The sequence below is a fragment of the Aedes albopictus genome, chromosome 2, assembly GCF_035046485.1.
Source record: "Aedes albopictus strain Foshan chromosome 2, AalbF5, whole genome shotgun sequence".
Classification (NCBI taxonomy): Eukaryota; Metazoa; Arthropoda; class Insecta; order Diptera; family Culicidae; genus Aedes; species Aedes albopictus.
In genome coordinates this window covers 130,871,608-130,891,835 of record NC_085137.1, presented here as the reverse complement: position 1 = coordinate 130,891,835, position 20,228 = coordinate 130,871,608, and the positions used below count along the sequence as shown (strand labels likewise).

Sequence of the window (20,228 nt, the reverse complement as noted above, 5' to 3'; positions counted from 1 at the left end):
GAGAAATTCCAGGAGGAAATCCTGGAAGAGTTCCGGTAGAAATTCCTTTAGGATTTTCTGGAGGAATCTGTAGAGCAATTCCTTAAAGAATCCCTGGAGGAAATATTGAAGAAATTCAGGCAGACATTCCTAGAGGATTTTTCTAGAAGAAATTTCATGAGGAATCTCTGAAGGAATTCCTGGGGGTAATTCTGGAGGAATTCCTGGAGGTAATTCTGAAGAAATTTCTGGAGTATTTACTGGAGGAATTATTTGGGGAAATTCTGGAGAAATATATGAGGCTTCATGTAGGAATTTCTGAAGGAACTTCACGAGGAATTTGTGAAGGAATTACTTGAGGAGTTTCTGCAGGATTTTTTTTAAAGAATTTCTGAAGAAATTTTTCAACGAATCCCTGCAGGAACTCCTTGAGAAACTCCTAGAAAAAGTTCTGGAGGAATTCTTTGAGGAATGCAATGAGAAATCCTTGTAGTTTTGGTGAAAATTCCCAGCGGATTTTTTAGAGGAATCCCTGGAGGAGTTCCTGGTAGAATTTCTGGCGCTCTTCCTTAAGAAATTTCTGAAAGAATTCCTGGAGGAATTTTTGCGGAATTTCTGAAGAAATTCATGGATGAATCCTCGGAGGAATTCCTGAAGAAATGCCTCGAGAATTTCCTGGAGGAATCTATGGGGGAATTTTTTGAGGAATTGTAGGAGGAATTCCTGGAAGAGTTCCGTTGAAAATTCATCTAGGATTATCTGGAGGAATGCGAGGATCAATTCTTAGAGAAATCCCTAGAAGATATATTGTAGGAATTCTGACAGTCATTCCAAAAAGAAAATTTCAGGAGGAATCTCTGGAGCAATTATTGTAGTATTTACCAGAGAAATTATTTGAGGAATTTCTGGTGAAATATATGAGGCTTCCTGGAAAATAAATGGAGGAACGTCTAAAGAAACTTCTCGAGAAATTTATGAAGGAATATCTGGAGGAATTTCTGAAGGCATTCATTATTACATCCCTGGAGGAATTCCTGAAGAAATTTCAGGAAAAAATCCTGGAGGAATTCCTAGGGGATTCCGTGGAGGATTCCCTGGTGGAATTTCTCGCGGAATCATTCGAGGAACTCCTGGAGGAATTCCTGGAAGAGTTTCGGGTGAAATTACTTTAGGATTTTCTGGTGGAGTTCATGGATGAATTTCGGGGAGAGATCCCTGGAGGCATCTCGGAGGAATTTCTGGAGGAATGTCTGAAGGAACTACTCGAGCAAATTGTTAAGGAATACCTGGAGGAATTTTTTGAGGAATTTCTGAAGAAATTTATGAATGAATTCCTGCAGGAATTCTTGGATAAATTGCTGGAAAAAATCCTGAAGAAATTCCTGAAGGAATCCGTGGAGGATTTCCTGGACAAATTTCTTGCGGAATTCCTCGAGAAATTCTTGGAAGGGTTCCGGGAGACATTCTTGGGGAACTCAGGCAGAAATTCCTAGAGGAATTGCTGGAGGAATTTTAGGAGTTCTTCCTCGACAATTTTTTTAAAAGAATTCCTGGTGGAATTTCTGGAGGATTTTTTGGGGAATTTCTGAAGAAATCCATGGATGGATCCCTGGAGGAATTTCTGATGAAATTGATTGGGAATTTCCTGGAGGAATCCATGGAAGAATTCTTGGAGAAATTTCTTGAGGAATACCTGGAAGAATTCCGTGAGAAATTCCTTTAGCATGTTATGGAGGCATCCGTGGAGGAAATATTGGGGGAATTCTGACAGACAGACTTTTAGGATTTTCCTAGAAAAATGTCAGGAGGGATCTCTGGAGGAATTTTAGGAGTCTTTACTGAAGGAATTCCTGGAGGATTTATTTGAGGATTTTCTGGAGAAATATATGAGTCTTCCTGGAGAAATGTCTGAAAGAACTCCTAGAGGAATTTCTGAAGGAAATTCTGGAAGAAGTTTCTGAGGAATTTCTGAAGAAATTCAGTAATGAATCCCTGGAGAAATTCCTGAAGAAATTTCTGGAAAAAAAAATCCTAAAGAAATTCCTGGAGGATTCCCTGGTGGTATTCCTGGAAGATTTCTGAAATAAATTCCTTTAGGATTTTCTGCAGGAATCCGTGGAGGAATTCCTGAAAGAAATCACTAGTTGCATATTGGAGGTATTTCTAAAGAAATGTCTGAAGGAACCCCTCGAGGATTTTCCAAAGGAATATCTGGGGGAATTTCTGAAGAAATTCATTACTGGAGGAATTCCTGAAAAAAAATCCTGGAAAAAACGCTGGAGAAATTACTGGAGGAATCTGTGGAGGATTTCCTGTAGAGATTCCTCGCAAAAATTTTGGAAGAGTTCCGGGAGACATTCTTTTAGGATTCTCTGGAGAAATTCTGGCAGAAATTCCTAGAGGATTTTCTGGAGAAATCTCTGGAGGAATTTCATGAGGAATTCTTGGAGGATTTTTTTTGGGAGGAATTCCTGTAGGAATTTCTGGCGTTATTTTTCGAGAAATTTCTGAAGGAATTTCAAGAGGAATTTGTTGAGGATTTTTTTGAAATAATTCATGGATTTAGGAATTCCTGAAGAAATTCGTTGAGAATTTCCTGGATAATTTTCTGAAGGAACTTTTGGAGGAATTTCTCGAGGAATTCCAGGAAGATATTCTTCAGAAATTCCTTCAGAGTTTTCTGGGGAATTCCGTGGAGTGATTCCTAGAGGAATCCCTGTAGGAAATATTGGGGGAATTCTGGCAGACATTCCTAGAGGATTTTTCCTGAAAAAAAATTTCAGGAGGAATTCCTGGAGGTAATTTTGGAAGAGTATTTACTGGAGGAATTCCTTGAGAAATATTTGAGACTTTCTGGAGGAATTTCTGAAGGAATTATTGGAAGATTTTTTGGGTGAATTCCTGGAGGAATTATGCACGAATCTTTGGAGAAATCCTGGAGGAATCTCTGTAGATTGAAACAAGGATTCCGATCAAAATGTTCTATCTAGGAATTCTGACATTCGCCAATACGTATTTGATACGTTTATAAAATTTTATAAGAGTCGAGATAATGACTTCATATTAAAGTTTCGTAATGCCTTGAAATCATCACCATCCGAAGGCTTCTCCAGAATCCCAATATGAAGTACTTGGCGATGTTAGCACCACAACATGTTGAAACCCCTACTTGGGAATTCATATTGGGTGTAACACCATAATTCTATTTTGCACCATGATCATACATATGTTGCACCATTATTATGATGCTCCCCCTAAGCAAGAACCCTGCGCACGCTAGTGGCCTTGAGCGAATTTTGAAATCGATCCACAAACAAACTTCTCTTCCACGAGGCCTGGAAGGACGCATCGACCTCATAGGACTCACAAAGGGTTACAGTTTCAGGTGAAAGTAATTCTGCCTCCAGTAGTGCATTATCCACTCAATGTTCACTGCACTCCTTGGAAAGTGACACTTAACGCGTTAAGTAGGATGGAAAACAACGTTAATTTGCTTGTCTCGCCGAAATGATCGATAAACGGTCGTAACGACCGCAGCGGCGCGGCGCGATGGTTGATAAATAATCGCCATCAAGTTGGAAGCAATTATATCGCAACGGGCTCATCAACACATCTCTGCTTTCGAGTTTACCAATTCGATTGGTTTGCTCGAAATCACAGCCCAAAGTCCCTACGCCAAAAGGGGCCTAACTGCCACCACAACACAGTACCATTCAGCCCCTTGTGATGCTTATGTGAATGCCCCGTTGAACCTTAAAAATGTTGCTGTTGGTGCACGATGGTTTCGAATTTTGTTGATCGGGCACTATGCGAAAAAAAACGTGCCTTGGTTCGGTGGACTCAGTGAACGCCGGAAAAGCATCGAAGAAAGAAAAGTGCATTCACATAAGGTTGAATAATGAATAATAATCAATCGATTGATTTTTTATTGAATTTTTGATCTGCAATTCAATTATAGATATGACTATTCTTACATACTGCTACAACATCTAAGTAACAGCTTATTTATTTTCTCTGTTCAGGACATAAGTCACTGCGACCAATATTTGATCTATTGTGGCATATTTGTTTTTTTTTTAATTTCTTTGTATTTGTGAATTTTAACTTAATGCTAATTCTTCGCATGGCATATTTGGTGTCCTTTGTACATAGTATCGAATTACTTTATCACTATTGAGAGAGATATAGGTAAAGTATTCGTTTTTGTTACGGTAGTGACCCCTAAACGAAAAAGTTAATAAATGATACCGATATTGACCATGCATTGGAACCCTAGTCCTTACGGTTTGAAACCGGTGAAAACTGATTAGCATTACTAAGCCGATCTTCCTTGTTTCAAGATCCGTTTCGACCATCGAGACTAATCACATTTAACATGTTGTGAAATATGATAAGGACAGATCAAAGGGAAGGTTTAGTGAAGATTTTGTTAGGTATGTTGATGCCCTTTTTTGGAACTACATATCACTGATTAATCCACCTAGAAGTGAGAGTTAAATTCTTTTCATATTTAAAGATTGCATGTTTATGTCTTTAGCAATTTTGTAGGGAACGCTATTTTGAGAAAACTTGCTGAACACACTAAATAATTATCTGCGATCTGCAACCCAATATTTAGAGATATGGGGCATTATTTGTGAAAAAATACACGTTTCTTCCGAAGATAGTGAGATGTTATTTGAAGTTTTTTTTTAGTTATTTCATGGTAAATAATTTAGAGTAGCCCAAATCCGTGTTATAAATTATTTTAACATGGAAAAATTTAATGTAAAAGTTACGATTGTTCGAAACCCATTTAACTTTTGTGGTCAATTCAATAAGTAGTGAGATGAAAATCCAATTTTTACCATATGTGAATATAGTGTACTGATGTCTTCAGGAAAGTTGTAGGAAATATTACTAAAAAAAACTTTTTGAGCAAACTTTTGTCTTATCTGCTCCAGATATAAATCATTTCCAGTAAACGAGCCCTGAATATCGTTTTTTCTATTGTAACTTTTTCCAGAGATTTTTAGGAAATTTCATGTGTTCAACAATGTTCTTTATTGTATGCAAAAAAAAACATGTTTTTTTTAACACGACAAAGTTGTATCTTCAATACTTTTTGAGTTTTTTGACAATTTCAGTTACAAACTAAGATATTTTTAAAATAAATTCCTTAATAACTATGAAAATAACAATATTGCCATCTTTAGAAGAAACACATATTTTGTCATATTCTTTAGAAAATTTGAAAATTCCCAAAAAATTCTGGAAAAAATTTCAACAAATATACTGATTTTGAGAGGTCGTTAACAAATAATAGCTTACATATCCAGAAATTAAGCAAATAGAACAAGAGTTTGTTATGCATGTTTTCTTATAATGTCGTTTTCCACAATTTTGCAGAATACATAAACACGCTATCTTCACTTATAATTGGATTATTCGTCAATTAGTTAGGATTAATTACACTAGTTTACAGCATTTTTGAACTCGGTAAGCCGATTATCATTTTTGGTGTAGAATCATGCCCTGAATTCGAAAACGCGAAAGAAAAAAAATACAGTAGAGCGGAAATTTTTTCGACTTTCCATACAAGGTTGATGATTTGAAATCGAATTTTGTTCTATTTTTAAGCACGATTTCCGTTTTATTTTGCGAACTTGTGTTATTTGTACTAAAAAAAAGAATTCTGATATACCAAGCAACTTTTTCGAAGACACTAAGCATCTAAAATCAATTTTTTAAGTCCAAAACAATTTCGATCATGAAATTTAGCCTTTGGAAAGAGCGTAAACTGTTTGGAAATAGCTATGACCAGGTTTCGGTTTGTTGGATCTTTCGCAGTAACGCTGAGATTTTTCAGGGAAAAAATTTTTTTTCAGGGATTTCTGAAGAAGTTGCTTAGAGCATTTCTCCTGGAATTCCTTCTTGAATCTTGGAAGGAGCTTCTGAAGAAGTCCTAAAAGGTTTTTGGAGGAATTCCATTAGATGTTTCTGAAAAAATAAAAGGAACTCCAGAAGTAATACCAGAAGAAAGTCCAGGAGAAATCCAAGAAAGAAATTTTTTCTTTCTTTAGGATTTATCGGATACCAGAAAAATGCTGCTGGAATTTATTTGGAAATTTCTGGTTGATGCTAAGATTACCCAGGTAATTCCTTCTGAATCCTCCAGGAATTCCTGAAGGACTCCCAAGAGTTATTGGTGGAGAAAACTCAGCTGAAAATGCTTAAGAAATCTCAGCCAGAATACCTGAGGCAATCCTAGAAAGGACATCTGCTGATACTCTAAGCGAATTTTCTAAAGAAATCCTTGATGAAATCTCTGGAGGAATCGCAAGAAGAATTTCTATTGGAATCCTAGGAGAAATGTCTGGAGGAATCCATGGAAGAATCATAGAAAGGGACGATAGAGTCCGCTTGAAGCTCCCCCATGAATTTCTTTTGTGAATCGTCCAGGGATTTCTCTAAGAATTTCTTCATGAATTCCTCCAAGGATTTTTTTGAAATTTTCCAAAAAAAATCCTTCAATGATTCTTTTAATGATACTATCGGATTATGATGATACTTTCAGAAATCTTCACGGAATGCCCGCTGGGATTCCTCTAGAAATTCTTCTTGAGACATCTCAAGGGATTTCTTCATGGATTCCTCCTGATTCTCCTTCAAAGATTTTTCCAAGGATTTCTTCAGGAATTCCTCTTAGGATGCCCCCAAAAACTTCTGCAAGGATTCATCCAAGAACCTACAAATTCTAACTGAGATTCCACCAGAAATAGCTTCTGTAATTTATTCATGGATTTCTACGACTAGGAATCCTTTTAAGATTATTTAGAAACTACTGCTGGGATTTCTTCAGAATTACTACTGGGATTCCTATGGACATTTCTGGTAAGAATTTTTCACTTTTTTTTCTTCGATTTCTCATGTAATACCTGCAGGAAATCCAGCAGGAATTCCTAAAGGTCCCTCAAGAGCAATATTAGGAATAAAAATCAGCAAGAATTCCCGGAAAAAGTCTAGTAACAGCTCTTGAACAAGTTCCAGTAGTAAAGATTGGACATATTCCAAGGGGAATCCCTAGTGAAATCCTGGAAGAAATCTCTGAAGGATTCATAGCAGAAATATCTGGAAAAGCTTCGAGAGGACTCTCTTGGGGATCTGCAGGAGCAAATCCGCTGGCATCCCTAGACGAATTTCAAGAACTCTTATGAAATTGCTTTTCTCCAGGAATTCTTCCAGGAATACCGGATGGGTTTCTACTCTCCTCCATGAATTTCTCCATAAATTGCTCTGGTGAGTCCCAAGGATTCCTCTAGGAAAGAAGCTCTTGCTGGGATTCCTTCAGGATTATTCCAAGTATTCTTGCTTGGATTTCTCAAGCATTTCCAGATTTCTGCAGTTATTGCTCTTATGAGTCCTCTAGAAATTTCTGGAATATGGAGCGGACCTGGTGTGATGGTTAGAACACTTGACTATCACGCCGAGGACCTGGGATCGAATCCCACTCCCGACAAACTCGCAAAATGTGAGTTCTTCCTTCGGAAGGGAAGTAAAGCGTGGGTCCCGAGATGAACTAGCCTAGGGCTAAAAATCTCGTTAATACAGATAAAAAAAAAAAAAATTCTGGAATATTTCCGGCAGAAATTGCTTGAGGAATCCCAGTAAGACTTTTTGGAAGAGCATTCCAGGAGCAATCTGAATGCTGAAGAATTTGGAGAGGATTTCCAGTCAAGGATATAAAAAGGAATTACTGGAAGAATCCCTGAAATAAAAACTAGGTGAATTTCTGGAGGAATACATAGTGAAGCAGGCATTGCTGGATGAATAATTGAAGGAATCTCAGCAAAATTTCTAGAGTTAAACCTGGAAAATTCTTACATTAACTCCAAGAGGAATTCATGAAGGAACTCTTGGAAAAATCCGCAAATAAGTTCCAAGAACTCTTGGAAAAATCCATTGAGAAGCCTTTGTAGAAATTCTTTCGGAATTCCTCAACAAATACCTGATTGGATTTCTTTAAAAATTCTTGCCGAGATTGCTGCAGAGGTTACTCAAAGAATTCATGTACAAATCCTTCCTGTAGTTCTTTCAAGGATTCCTTTGGTTTCTCCGGAGATTTCTTCAAGGATTCCATTAGAAGTTTATCGAACAATTCAGCCGGGATTGCTCTTCGGAGTCCTCGAAGTATTCCTGGAGAATTCTCAGAGAGAATTGCCTGAGGCATGCCAGTAAGACTTATTGGAGGATTCTATCGGAAAATCCTGAATAAATCCTGGCAGCATTCATGGAGATCCCAGCGAGTATTTCTGAATGAATTTCTAGTGGATCTCCAGCAGGAATTACTGAGTAAATTCTAAGAACAACTTCTGAAGGAATTCTTGTAGTAATTCAGTAGTAAATTTTAAAGAAACATCTGGAGAAATCGCACAGGAATTGTTGTAGGAATCTCAGCAGTAACTGCACAAGCAAGTCCGACAATAATTTGTGCAGTTCCATCCAAGAATTTCGCCAATATTCCATCTGTGATTCCTCCAGGGGTTTCTCCAAGAAATCCATCAGGAAATCGTTTTGAGATACTCCCATTGAGAAGCAGGCTGTATTCTACTTGAAGCGTTATTCGAATAAGAAGAAAAAAAAGCAAACGGATGTGTATTTCATCACAAAGTACAACTTTGTAAAACATATGAAAATTTCCAAAAGTCCATAGAAAAAGTTATTTGAAAAACTGTTGAGTCATCCACAAAAAATGACACATAACTCTTTGAATTGATTAAATAACTTAATAGTTTGATATGAAAACTATCCAACAATACATTTTTCTGCAACTTTGCAGAAAACACAAATACTTTATCTTCATTTATGAAAAAGTGGATTTTTATCGCCCTTCTAGGTGGATTAATCACAAAGGTGATTCCTTAACGTTTCACAACTGTAAACAATGGCCGATGGTGTATATTTTAATGGAAAAGAGTGAATTTAACTGCGAATTATAATTGAAAACACGTAATGTGCCTAAAAACAGCCCTTTTTATAATAATATGACCCATTGACCAAACGAAACAACGCTGATGGTCATAGGGATGATACCGACGTTCTCAGTCCACTTTTACAAATTAGACATATGTAAGAGTATACTGTAAAAAAAGTATTCAAATTCGTTGAGTATTCGCTGAACGGCGAGATTTTTAGGTCGCCTGCCCTGACTCAGGCCGATACTGATTAAAACAAAAGAAACGTATCTCAATCAAAAAATAAATTAGCGACAATCTGAGCAGGAGGCCTATACTGGGCACTTTCCACTGTTAGTCAGTTAATTCAATACAAATTGGCCTTAATAATTTTACATGCCTAGATACTGCGCGTACAGAGCATGACCAAACTGTTTGGGATAGGCACCTTTTTTTCTCTCACAAAAAAGTTCAACAAGCTGTAACTTTTCATAGAGTGTATTGAATAATTCTCAAATTTTTACTGTTTGTCAACCTATTATATTTGCATCTTCGGTACAAATTCGATTGGTTAATCATTCACGAAGCTAGAACCGTTCTTGTGAACCACTATTTTTTAGACAACTAATTTTTGAACTGTCATATCTCGGAAATCAATGAACCGAATTGAATGAAATTTTGAACGCCAGCCCCTGTATGATGTTACAAGAACATGTCAAAAAACGAATTGAAGGGGTGGTTTTAACAACCTCCTAAAGGGTGGGCCCTTTCAGGCTTCAAAGAGTTTTATTATGGGTATATTAGAGCTATTAAGATGACTATGGTTTAAAATAAGTTTTGACGGTTTGACTGTAGAAGCAGCTCACAGGTTATGAGAAAATTAAAAATGTTACTTGGGTACTGCATAAGGTGTCCTATAGTTTTCCAACTATTGTCACACAGAAAAAGGACTTTAAAGAAATTTGTTTCATAAGGGGGCGTCCATGAATGACGTAGCTTTTTTAAGCGATTTTTAATACCCCCCTCCCCCCTTGTAGCATTTCGTCACAAATTTGGATACCCAAGTAACAATTCCATTGCTGATTGGTTTTGTTTGATTTTTTGAAGGTTTTATTCAGCAATAATTAAACTCACAGTTTTATGACTGCTTTTATGAAAACCATTGATAAAATGTTTTATAGTATCCTTGAAGATATTCATAAAGAATGATTTTAAGAGTAAACAAAACTTTCCGATATGTAAACCTTCTGGTAATCATTATTACCACAATAAAACTGTTAAAACTCTCAACAGATGGCGATCCGTTCGATTAGTAACGACATCTGTTGGTGGAAAAGCAGAAACTACGACACTGCTAGGTTTATTGCGGTCATCATAAAAGTAAACTTGCTTTCGTTTTATTTTCGCTGATTATGGTCGTCGCCAGCCATATTGAATAATTAGCTCACGTGAATGAAAAATAGTTAATTTTGCTTAAATAAGCAATGAATTGATAGTTTGTCACCATTTTCATAACATGCTCACATAAATAAACTCTCTCTGCTGAGTTTTCTTGTGATTCGAGATAGTTTTACTAAATTTACAAATTGATTTATTTCATTCCAAGATGATAATATTCAGTATTTTCGAAGCGCATTAATTTTATGATTCTGCAACCCCAATATTCACGGTAAATTCGAATGCGCATAAGCCTACCAGCACAATAACTACTAAAATATTACTTTGAAATGATCGCTTTCTACTTACGAATGATGTATCCTCCTGAACTTTACGTACCACCGCATCTTGAGCTGTCATAGTTTTGTTGAAAAAAAAACCATAACAAACGAGAATGGAACATTTTTCAACTAGGTTTTAAAACGAGTTTATTGCTACTCTTGCTACTCTCTGAGAGTGGTCCACTTAGCCGGATTATGCTCTTAAAGAGGTTATCAAGAGGTTTTGATGTATGATTCAGTTTTATTGCAAGTTTTATAAAATTGGTCATGAAGATCTCTTGTAGAGCCGAACAAAACTTAAAATGTTACTTGGGCTAACAGCCGAGAGCTGTTGGCCACGCCCTTGTGACAGCTGAGGGATGGGAAAGGAAGATTAGTTTGACACCTAAGAAAGGTATGTAGAGACTTCTATGTTCTTTCCGGCCTAAGTGTTGCGAGAATTTGGGTGTTCCTAGTGGAAGGGTTAAGTCCAAAGGATACGTTTAGTAGGCTGACCATCCGTCCCGTATTTAACGGGACAACTTAATTTACAAATACTCAGCACTGGAACACTGTTTATATTTTTGACTTAATTATTCGTCCTTTTTAGCTGTAACAGCATTATTAACAAGATGGAATTCTGTTTTTGGACATAGATTTATTTTTTGTTTAGTTTTCAGAATTTGTCCCGTATTTAAACGGGACAAATTTGGTCAGCCTACGTTTAGTCAACGTTTAGGCACCACAACGATGTTCAGGGACCGAATGACCAACTTATACGAATGATATCAGTGCTCTCGAGACGAAATTGTTGGCTTCCATTTGCGCGTCCCGGACATCCAGCAGCAATATCATTAAAAATTACAGGCGAATCACGCGAAAATGAAGAAGTATTCCGGCACCCCGATGGGAGTAAGACAAACTAGACAATCTAATAATCAAAACAACGCGGAGCAACGAAAACAAGCGCCTACATTCATTTTCAAATGACCATCAAACCGTGCGATGATTGATATTGAGAGTCAGTTTGACTGTACTATCATTTTTTGACTTGATTTGGAAAACTATAGTCACTTATAAAATTACAATTTAAAATAAGACTAGAAATTTCCATTTTTTTAACTGTATTACTAGAGTTTATTTTGAGATTTTTTTGGGAAGATTTTTTCCAGGGATTCCTCAAGAAGTTACTGCGGAGATCTCTTCAAACGTTCCTTTTGGAATCTTAGAAAGAACTTCTGAAGGAAGCCCATAGATTTCAGTAAGAATTCCATAACGTATTTCTTGGAAAAAAAACTCTATTAGGAATACCAGAAGAAAATCCAGGAGAAAAATTTCGGTTTCTCCTAAGGATTTTTAGGATTTCTGAAAGAAAATTATTCTCAAAAAGTTCATTCTGGGATTTTCTCAAGATTTGTTTGCGCTATTTCACATGATCATGTATAGTCCATTTTACGGGCTGATTTTATGAATGAAAGTTTGACGAGAAGTAATGCCACTACCACGTGTAAACCAATATCATCATCAACATTGTTGTCGGTTCTTAAAATGGCTCATTCCCTCTAGAATTTTTCGATTTTTTCAAAATTTCGTATTGGAATCCCTAAAGAAGTTCCTTTTGAAAATTTTCCCGGAGATTCTTCTGAAAATCCTTCAGTAGCGCCTTCTGATTTTTCTCAAGAAGTGACTTTAGGAATCATAAAAAGGATTTACAAAAGGAACTCAAAATGGATCTGCTGGAGGGAAAAAAAGATGAAGGAAAAATAAATGTTCGCAATATCTTTCAATAACTTCATTTCACAAATTTACGAAACTTCGAAAGCCACAAGCCAGCAGTTTTTAAAGATTGAAATCATGCTACTTCCCCGAGGGAACCAAATGGCAAAAATCCAGGAAACTGGCCAATGTGACCAAAAATGCTCGACTTCAATGAATTTGTCTCGAAAATTCACGATTCATGAGCTATGACATGCCGCAAGCAGGTTTCAAAACTGATCAAAAACTGGCCACTTCTCCGGGGAACTTGGTGACCGGAAGATTCCGGAACATGGACAGTGTGAAAAAAATTGCTCAACATGGCCAAAATGAACTTGTTTTGTAAATTCATGTTATTTCAAGAATATGGATCTGGTATGGATCGTTTCCGGATGAACATTTAGTTTGAGTTTCTTTTGTATTATGTTAAATGATTTAGTGCCCTTTTGAGAAATATTTTGATAAAAATCGTTACTTTCTCAATTTTGAAATAATGATCAAAGTAAACAGATTTAGTTGAATTAGATTTTATTTGTAGAATATTCACTGTGTTTGCTGTTCTTGAGGTAGGAGCTAACCACTTGTAATCACTTATTTTATAGAAAATCTGCATTGTAATTCAAATAATAGTTTTTGGACATGTTGTAACCTTAGGTGTTAGGATAAGCTTGAATCCTCATCATTGTTACAAGGTTTTGATAATAATTTTGCATTTTGATCAATTCCAATATATTCTTTAAAGTACATAAGTATTGAATTGAACAAGAATTTTTAGCTCTCAGGCACTTAACAAAACTACTAATATTTATAAATTTTACTTATTATACGTCAGGGTCACATAACACCTAGAGGAGAGCTTAAAACAGAAGGAACATATCTCAATAAAAACCAGAGTGCTGCTGTGGAATGAGATCATCACGGAGTACTTTTTTTCCGATTTTCTAGGATGATCAACCTTTCTTTTTGATACTTCGCTTGTAAAAGAGGTAAGAAATCCTGCTCAATATTCCCACGGATCTTCGTCTATTTTCAAGTGAGGAACTATCAACGTGCACTTAAATATGGTAAGGATCGTGTCAACCACAAAGCGACGGCAAAATTTTGCACTCCTTCAACTTTCTGCAAATTGCTTCAGTGCTGGATTGACGTAATCCGACCGATGGTAAACCCACGTTTTCTGTTTGATCACACAAATTCATTAAGCGACCCCAGCAATTTCAAAGTCCACAATATGAAACCAAACACCTCACTCCCAACTGGCCCTGGCCCAGCCAGACAACAAACTCACACCCAATTGAAAGTAAATCACATTCCTGGTAGTACGAAGAAGCTCCGATTCTAACATATGCAAATAAAGAATTCTCACCATTTCACTGGGGTGCCCATAGTGGTGGTGGCCGCCCCGCGGAAGCCCTAGGCCAAGGGCTCTCTCCGGGCTACTCCTAGCAGCAAATCGTAGCCAGCTTTAGGCGGCTGCTGTCCTCAGCTGAAATTTGAACTGCCACAACTGCCAACTGTAACTGGTTGTGTTGCTGTCTCAGAACAGCGCGCTTGTTTTTTTTTGAACACTTTTGCACTGACTCCGTACTTGCGGACTTGCGACACTTATTCCCGACACGACACTTTGCCTTCCAAACACTCCAACGGTTTTTTATGATGATTCCAGCACTAATTGATCTCTTCGAACGTCGTCGTCGTCGTCGTTGTCTTCGTTGTCGTCGTTTGGGGTCACTATTCTAGAATTGGATCTTCGCTATTTTTAAAACCGCCTCTAACAATATCCGAGAAAACAAATGTCAACACCGTAACACCCCGGATTTGGAACTCTTCGGCCGTGTGTTCCGCTGTCTCCCCCTAATGTAATACAAAAAAAAACTTGACGAAACACAAATTTAGGAACCTCACTAATAATAATTTATGGGTTTCCTTGCTGCTTCACGCTTTTCCCGCCAGCGCCGGCGATTTTCGTGATTTTCTCTTGTTCCCCTAATTTCACGCTTCTTTTCCTCTTTTGGGCCAGTGTCCAATCCAGCAGCGCCGATCTTGCCGAGTGGCAAGTGAAAAGGTTGAAGACAGCAGAGCAGCACACCACGGCCGAGGGCCGTTCCTTTTCCGCGGTGTGTTCTTACTGGTGTTGCCTATTGCCTACTACACACGTTCGCTCCTCTCCCTATCCTATCCCTATCGAGGCGGAGTCCGGCTCTCTACGACGCGGCCACTTATGCGATCTAGCGCGTCCGATCGTTCACAGCTTACTGACTCGAGATCTTGGAAATTTTAAACGTTCCCGTGCACGATCTTCTTCGGCGGGACCCCGGTTCGGGCTCGGATGATCGCGCCGGAACGAAGACCGAACCCGCGAAGAATCGCAAGGAGTCGCGCGCGAGCACGTGGGGGTGATCGAAATGTCAGTTTAATAAGGCAGAAAATCAAACATAAATCATTCAAATTAAGCATTAGTGAATAGAAAAATTTCATTTTTTTTTATTACTCAATCACACTGGCAAACTTATCGGTACTTGCAATAAAGTGAGCACAGTTGAAGTAAAACAGACGAGCAAGAAAGGAATACACATAAAAATAAACAGGAATTATTAGCAGGTGATGGATTCAACTATGATGAACAATTTACCCATAAATGGTACAAATTTGGACAAGATCGGGCTATTCTTCAAGAAGCTGGAGCGATACTTGTAGACTAAACATCTTTTTATACAGGTAATTTTTATGTACTTCTAATTTATGCACCTTTTTTATGCCCTGTATAAAACGAGGGAGAGCGATGCAGAACCAATATTGTGCATAAAAAAATGTAATAATGGCGGTAACTACGACAACGGGCGTTTCAGGGTATTGCATGAGATTTCAGCGGGTTATAAGGAGATCTCAGGGGGCTTCAGAGGGTTTCAAAGGGTTTCATGGTCACTTCCGGGGGTCTTCGGGACGTTTCAAGGGGTCTCAGAGGATTTTCAGGGAACCTCAGCGGTGCTTCAAGGGATCTCAGGAAGTTCCAGTGGGTCTCTGCGGCGTTTCAGGGATATTTCAGGGGGTGAATTTTTTTGTGGGTTTTAGAAGCGTTACAGGTGAGTTTTTGGTGGTTTCGGTGGGTCTCAGGTGCGTTACATGGGGTCATGAATTTTCAGTGGATTTACAGATTCCCCTTCACAATAACTATCGAAACCCCTTGAAGTACTTCTGAAACGCTCATGAAACCTATATAAGCCAATCCAAATGCCTTGAAATACCCGTAATCCATTTGAAAAGCCCCCGAAACCTCTTGGATTGAAGCATGTTTCTAAAACCCACCATGATATGTACGACCCTAACCTGAAATGTCTCCAAACGCCGCTGAAACCTCCGTTATCCCATATACACGCCCTTGAAGCCTTCATAATCAATTTAAAATGCTCCTGAAGCCCCTAGGAACGTCTTCAAGAAGTTCTGGGAATCCATGAAACGCCCCTGTAATGTCTCTGAAATGCATTGAAATGTCCCTTAAACCTCTAGTATCGCCCTTTAAAGGCTCTTGAGATTGCCCCCTCTCCCTGAATCGACTTTAAAGCCCCTTGAAACGTACCAGAAACTCTCTTAATAGTATTGAAACGCCTCTGAAATCCCCACAATCTCATTAAAACGCCAACGAATTCTGACGGAATGCCATTGAAAAATTTACAATTTTGATTCTGGTCCGCCATCTTGATTTTAAGGAACCCCAACCAAAATTCTAAATTCATAAGCATAACTACAAAAATCTACGTAAGTTTATGAGTCGCATTGTAGGGTTTTAGTTGCATTTTTGGTCTCCTGAACGCCTGAACCGACCCGGGGACCAATAGGCAACAAATGGGTATTTTCCACGTCGATTGATGCCCTTAAGTGGTGATTCAAATTCTGTGCACATACAGCACATGAACATACATACACAAATAGACATCTCTTGAAGGTCATGAGAACGAATCCGTAGCTCAAGGAGATCAGGGGGGCAGCTGGGATTACTGTCCCGGGTCAGCCGCGTAGTCGTCGGCTAAGCATTCAGCTCCAGCGTGGGAGCTCCGATCCAATCCCTGGCTAGCCTGTCGGTGGAGGTATTGGATGGAGCGTGGTTGATGAGGGTCATCAACCAAAAGAGAGAAGGACTGTCCGCGATAGAGGTGGCTGAGCAGCAGTTTGTCAAGATCATCGATTTTGCGTCCACGAAGTCCAACATAAGTAAGGAGCTGAGAACGGCCCTGTTGCGACTTCGTAAGACGATGGACAAGCAAGATTACGTGAGACTTGTGAAGACTACAGCAGCGGTGGAACCGACGAAAGTAAAGGTTACGTCATCAGGACCGAACAGTCTAATGCGATGGGAAGTGACGCCGAGCTCGTGGATCTGGGAGTCGATTTGCGCAGTATTTATTTATTTATTTATTATTACTACTTTGTCTTCGATACAAATCGTACAGACTGATACTTAATCTAATTTGATAACTTATTCCTAAAATTTTGCTTCGTCATACCAAATTCAAGCAAGCTGGTAACTTCTTTAAATACCCGTATGCAGGAGCTCAAGGGATTATTGTGGCCGTAGTCTGTTCTATGCCCAGGAACAATAAAGAAATCGTTGTGACGTAATAAACGCATCGGTGCATTCAACGAGAGTTGCAGCAGAAGATCCGGACTGTCAATATTGTTCTCCAAAATATCGAACACGACTAGCTGCTGTAACTTTTTGCGACGATCGGAGAGCAGTTCAAGATCAATTAATCATCAACGTGCTGGGTAGTCCAGAAGACGTTCATCCGGAAGACGGATCGTTCCACTGTAGATTGCGAAGCGCAAACGTATAAAGCGTATTTTGCGAGTTTGTCGGAAGTGGTATTCGATCCCAGGTCCTCGACGTGATAGTTAATTGTTCTATCCATCACACCAGGTCCACTTCACTAAAGGGGTAGAGGTGAGGGCTCTCCCACAAGAGGAAACTCTGAAGGTGAAAACCCTAGATAAGGTCACCAAAGTGAAAGAGCTCATCGTCACGGTACTGCGGAAACAGTGTGACGTGCAGGTGGCCACCGCAGCCGTTCAGCTACGGAGGGGCCGGCAAGGACACAGGTAGCCTTGATTCAGGTACCTGTGATGGACGTAAAAAAATCCGTTAAGGCTGCACGAGTCCAACGATTTGTCTGATTTGTACCGGGAAATCCGTGAACAACAGGCATCCAACGGTTGGTCCAAGGTGCCCGAACTTCAAGAAAGCCGCATTTAACAAATCACAGTGCAGGTAACGCAGCTGAACCAGAACCACTATGACGAGGCTCAACAACTGCTTTGTCATGCGGTTCCTGAGTGGGAGATGGATATCGCCATCACAGCGGATCCATACCGAGCACCAGTCGGAAACGGCAATAGGACACAATCGGTGAAGTACTAGAATTGAAGTAATGAGCGGAATTTTTGTATGGTCAATTCTCCGTTTCTGCAATGAAATGATTCAAAAAGCGTGGGTATTATGATTCCTTGCTTAATTTGATGCTGTTTGAGCAAAACATTGGATAACTGTATTGTTTAAGTTGCAAGAAAACAACAACACGGCTACCCCCTAGTTTTGCTCAAACAGCATCAAATTTGGCAAGGAATCATAATACCCACGCTTTTTGAATCATTTCATTGCAGAAACGAAGAGTTGACCTTCTCGCCATACAAAAATTCAGCTTATTACTTCAATTCTAGTACTTCCTGTTTGCGTCCTATTGGGTCGCGGATGGGTCCAGAAAAATTGCAGCGATATGGATAACGGGTAAATACTCCGTCCAGAAGTTGGTGTCTACTAGCATTGAGCAAATTTGGCTGAAACATCGATTTTAGAATCGATTCACCGAATTAAATGGAATGAATTGAATCAATGTTTTCACCTCGACTAGCAAACTGACTGACGATATTTGAACGAAAATATTCGAGCGCTGCTCGTTCAGTGACGCAAACTTTTTATTACCCGTTGTCGTCAGTGATTCTTCTTCAGCTTCGATGACTATTAACAAATCTGGTCCAGGGGTTCGGAGTCGGCTTCGTAGGTCATGCCGGTGCACTGCGGTCGAAATTAACCCTTACAGGGATTAAGTGGCAGCGGAGAGAACATCCTGGTAGCGTTGCTGTCGTTGTGGCGTCGGTCTAATGAGTTGGATCCGAGCCCGTGGTTGGAAAGGGGTCCCTGATGAGGGCCGGGGCTGGTGGTGACCCTACTGTCAGCAACCTTCTGGTGCAGCTGATAGGGCCTGAATGGTAGTGCCTGCCTTCCGAGGACAAAGGCAGTGGAGAGGACCACTTGGGGTCTCCAGTTAGCCTAGTGGTTAAGGCTATGGATTGCCAATCCGGAGACGGCGGGTTCGATTCCTGTTCCGGTCGGGAAAATATTCTCGACTCCCTGGACATAGTTTATCATTGTACTTGCCTCACAATATACAATTTCATGCAATGGCAGGCAAAGAAAGCCCTTCAATTTATAACTGTGGAAGTGCTCAAAGAACACTAAGTTGAAGCGAGGAAGGCCAAGTCCCAGTGCGGATGTAGAGCCATTAAAGAAGAAGAAGAAGATATTAAAACCTCCTTTTATGTAGGTTATATAGCTGTGCATAAAAGGAAGGGGGTTTCAGGTGGTACCAGGCGATCACAAAGTCGTTTCAAGGGAGTTGCAGGGGCGCTTTAGGGAGTATCAGGATGTCTCAGGGGTGCTTAATGGCATTTCAGGAGGTCTCAGAGGGCTCCATGGAGATCTTCAGAGGGTCTCAGTGCTGTTTAAGGGAGTTTCATGGAGTACCACGAGCGGTTCTGGGGTTCTTAGAAGCTTTTAGCTAGCGAGTAATGGCGCTTAAACCTAGGCTTTGAAGCCAGGACGCATGGAGAAATGCCTGTGTGCCATCCCAGGAGAAGAGACGCCAACGGAGTGTGCAGAAAAAAAGTTTGAGTTAAAAATGGAAGCAATCGTTCACTTGACCTCTCCTTCATGAGTGATGAACTAGGGGTAAATTAATCGGTTATGCAAGCACCAGCTCCGCTCGATAAAATTTGTAGACATCATCCGCCTCTGCTATTTAACCTTGAAGTGAATCTCTACCGTTGCTTTCACGAAACATCTGAAAGTATCTCCTATGATTTCAGTCGAACCAATGAATAGTTTCCTGGAACGTGTAGACTCGGAGTATTGCTTTATGTTATCGACCAGTTTATTCCAGTTTCTTCTAAGCGGGAACTGGCTAAACCGGTTTGACGAAATGCTGTCCTAAAAAGAGCTAAACGAGCAGCACTGAGACGCCAAAGTAAATACCGTACGGAGAGCATGTTATCTGGAAGCGAAATCTGCATACACGCACTTCAACGATAGTCTCTACAATGCCCATCTAAATCGCCTGAAAACTAAGCCCAAGAGCTTTTGGCATCACATCGTCAACGATCAAAGATCAAAAAGTCTGGTATGCTGTCCACGATGACTTATGGATACTGATACTACCACTGTTACCACCACCGATGGGCACAATTCTAGTGGACCTGTCGAAGAGTGACCGGACCGAGGAATGTCATGACGCGATTGACATTGCAGTTTGACATTTTGGTAATCGAGGAGAGTAACAATAAAAAAGAAGATAAGTCGAAAATTACTTGCTAAAATTTGCTGGTAAACGAAAAGTATTTTGCTGTTGATAAATAATTAAATTGATTGAATTTGAACTCAAAAGTAAACAAAAAGAATTCGGATGTGTAAGTTAAAATAGACTAAATTTAAATACCTGTGCATTATATACATTTATTGATATTTAGGCTAAACTATACAAAGCTTCGGGAATATTTGTCAGGTCATTGAAACCGCGTGAAGAACATCAATTATGTA

The 20,228-nt window shown here is 39.3% G+C and overlaps 1 protein-coding gene across 9 annotated transcripts in view; it reads right to left on the bottom strand.

Annotated features, from left to right (window-relative positions):
* The window catches only part of LOC115253661 (collagen alpha-1(IV) chain), a gene marked incomplete at its 3' end in the record, with an annotated part of 39,015 nt that extends 24,367 nt beyond the window's left edge, over window positions 1-14,648 (bottom strand). Inside the window, 2 exon segments of one of the 9 annotated variants that reach the window (XM_029853336.2) lie at window positions 13,731-14,100; window positions 14,494-14,648. In XM_029853336.2, coding sequence (XP_029709196.2) covers window positions 13,731-13,750 — 20 coding nt within the window. 9 annotated transcript variants of the gene reach the window in all.
* Between the last annotated feature and the right edge of the window lie 5,580 nt (window positions 14,649-20,228).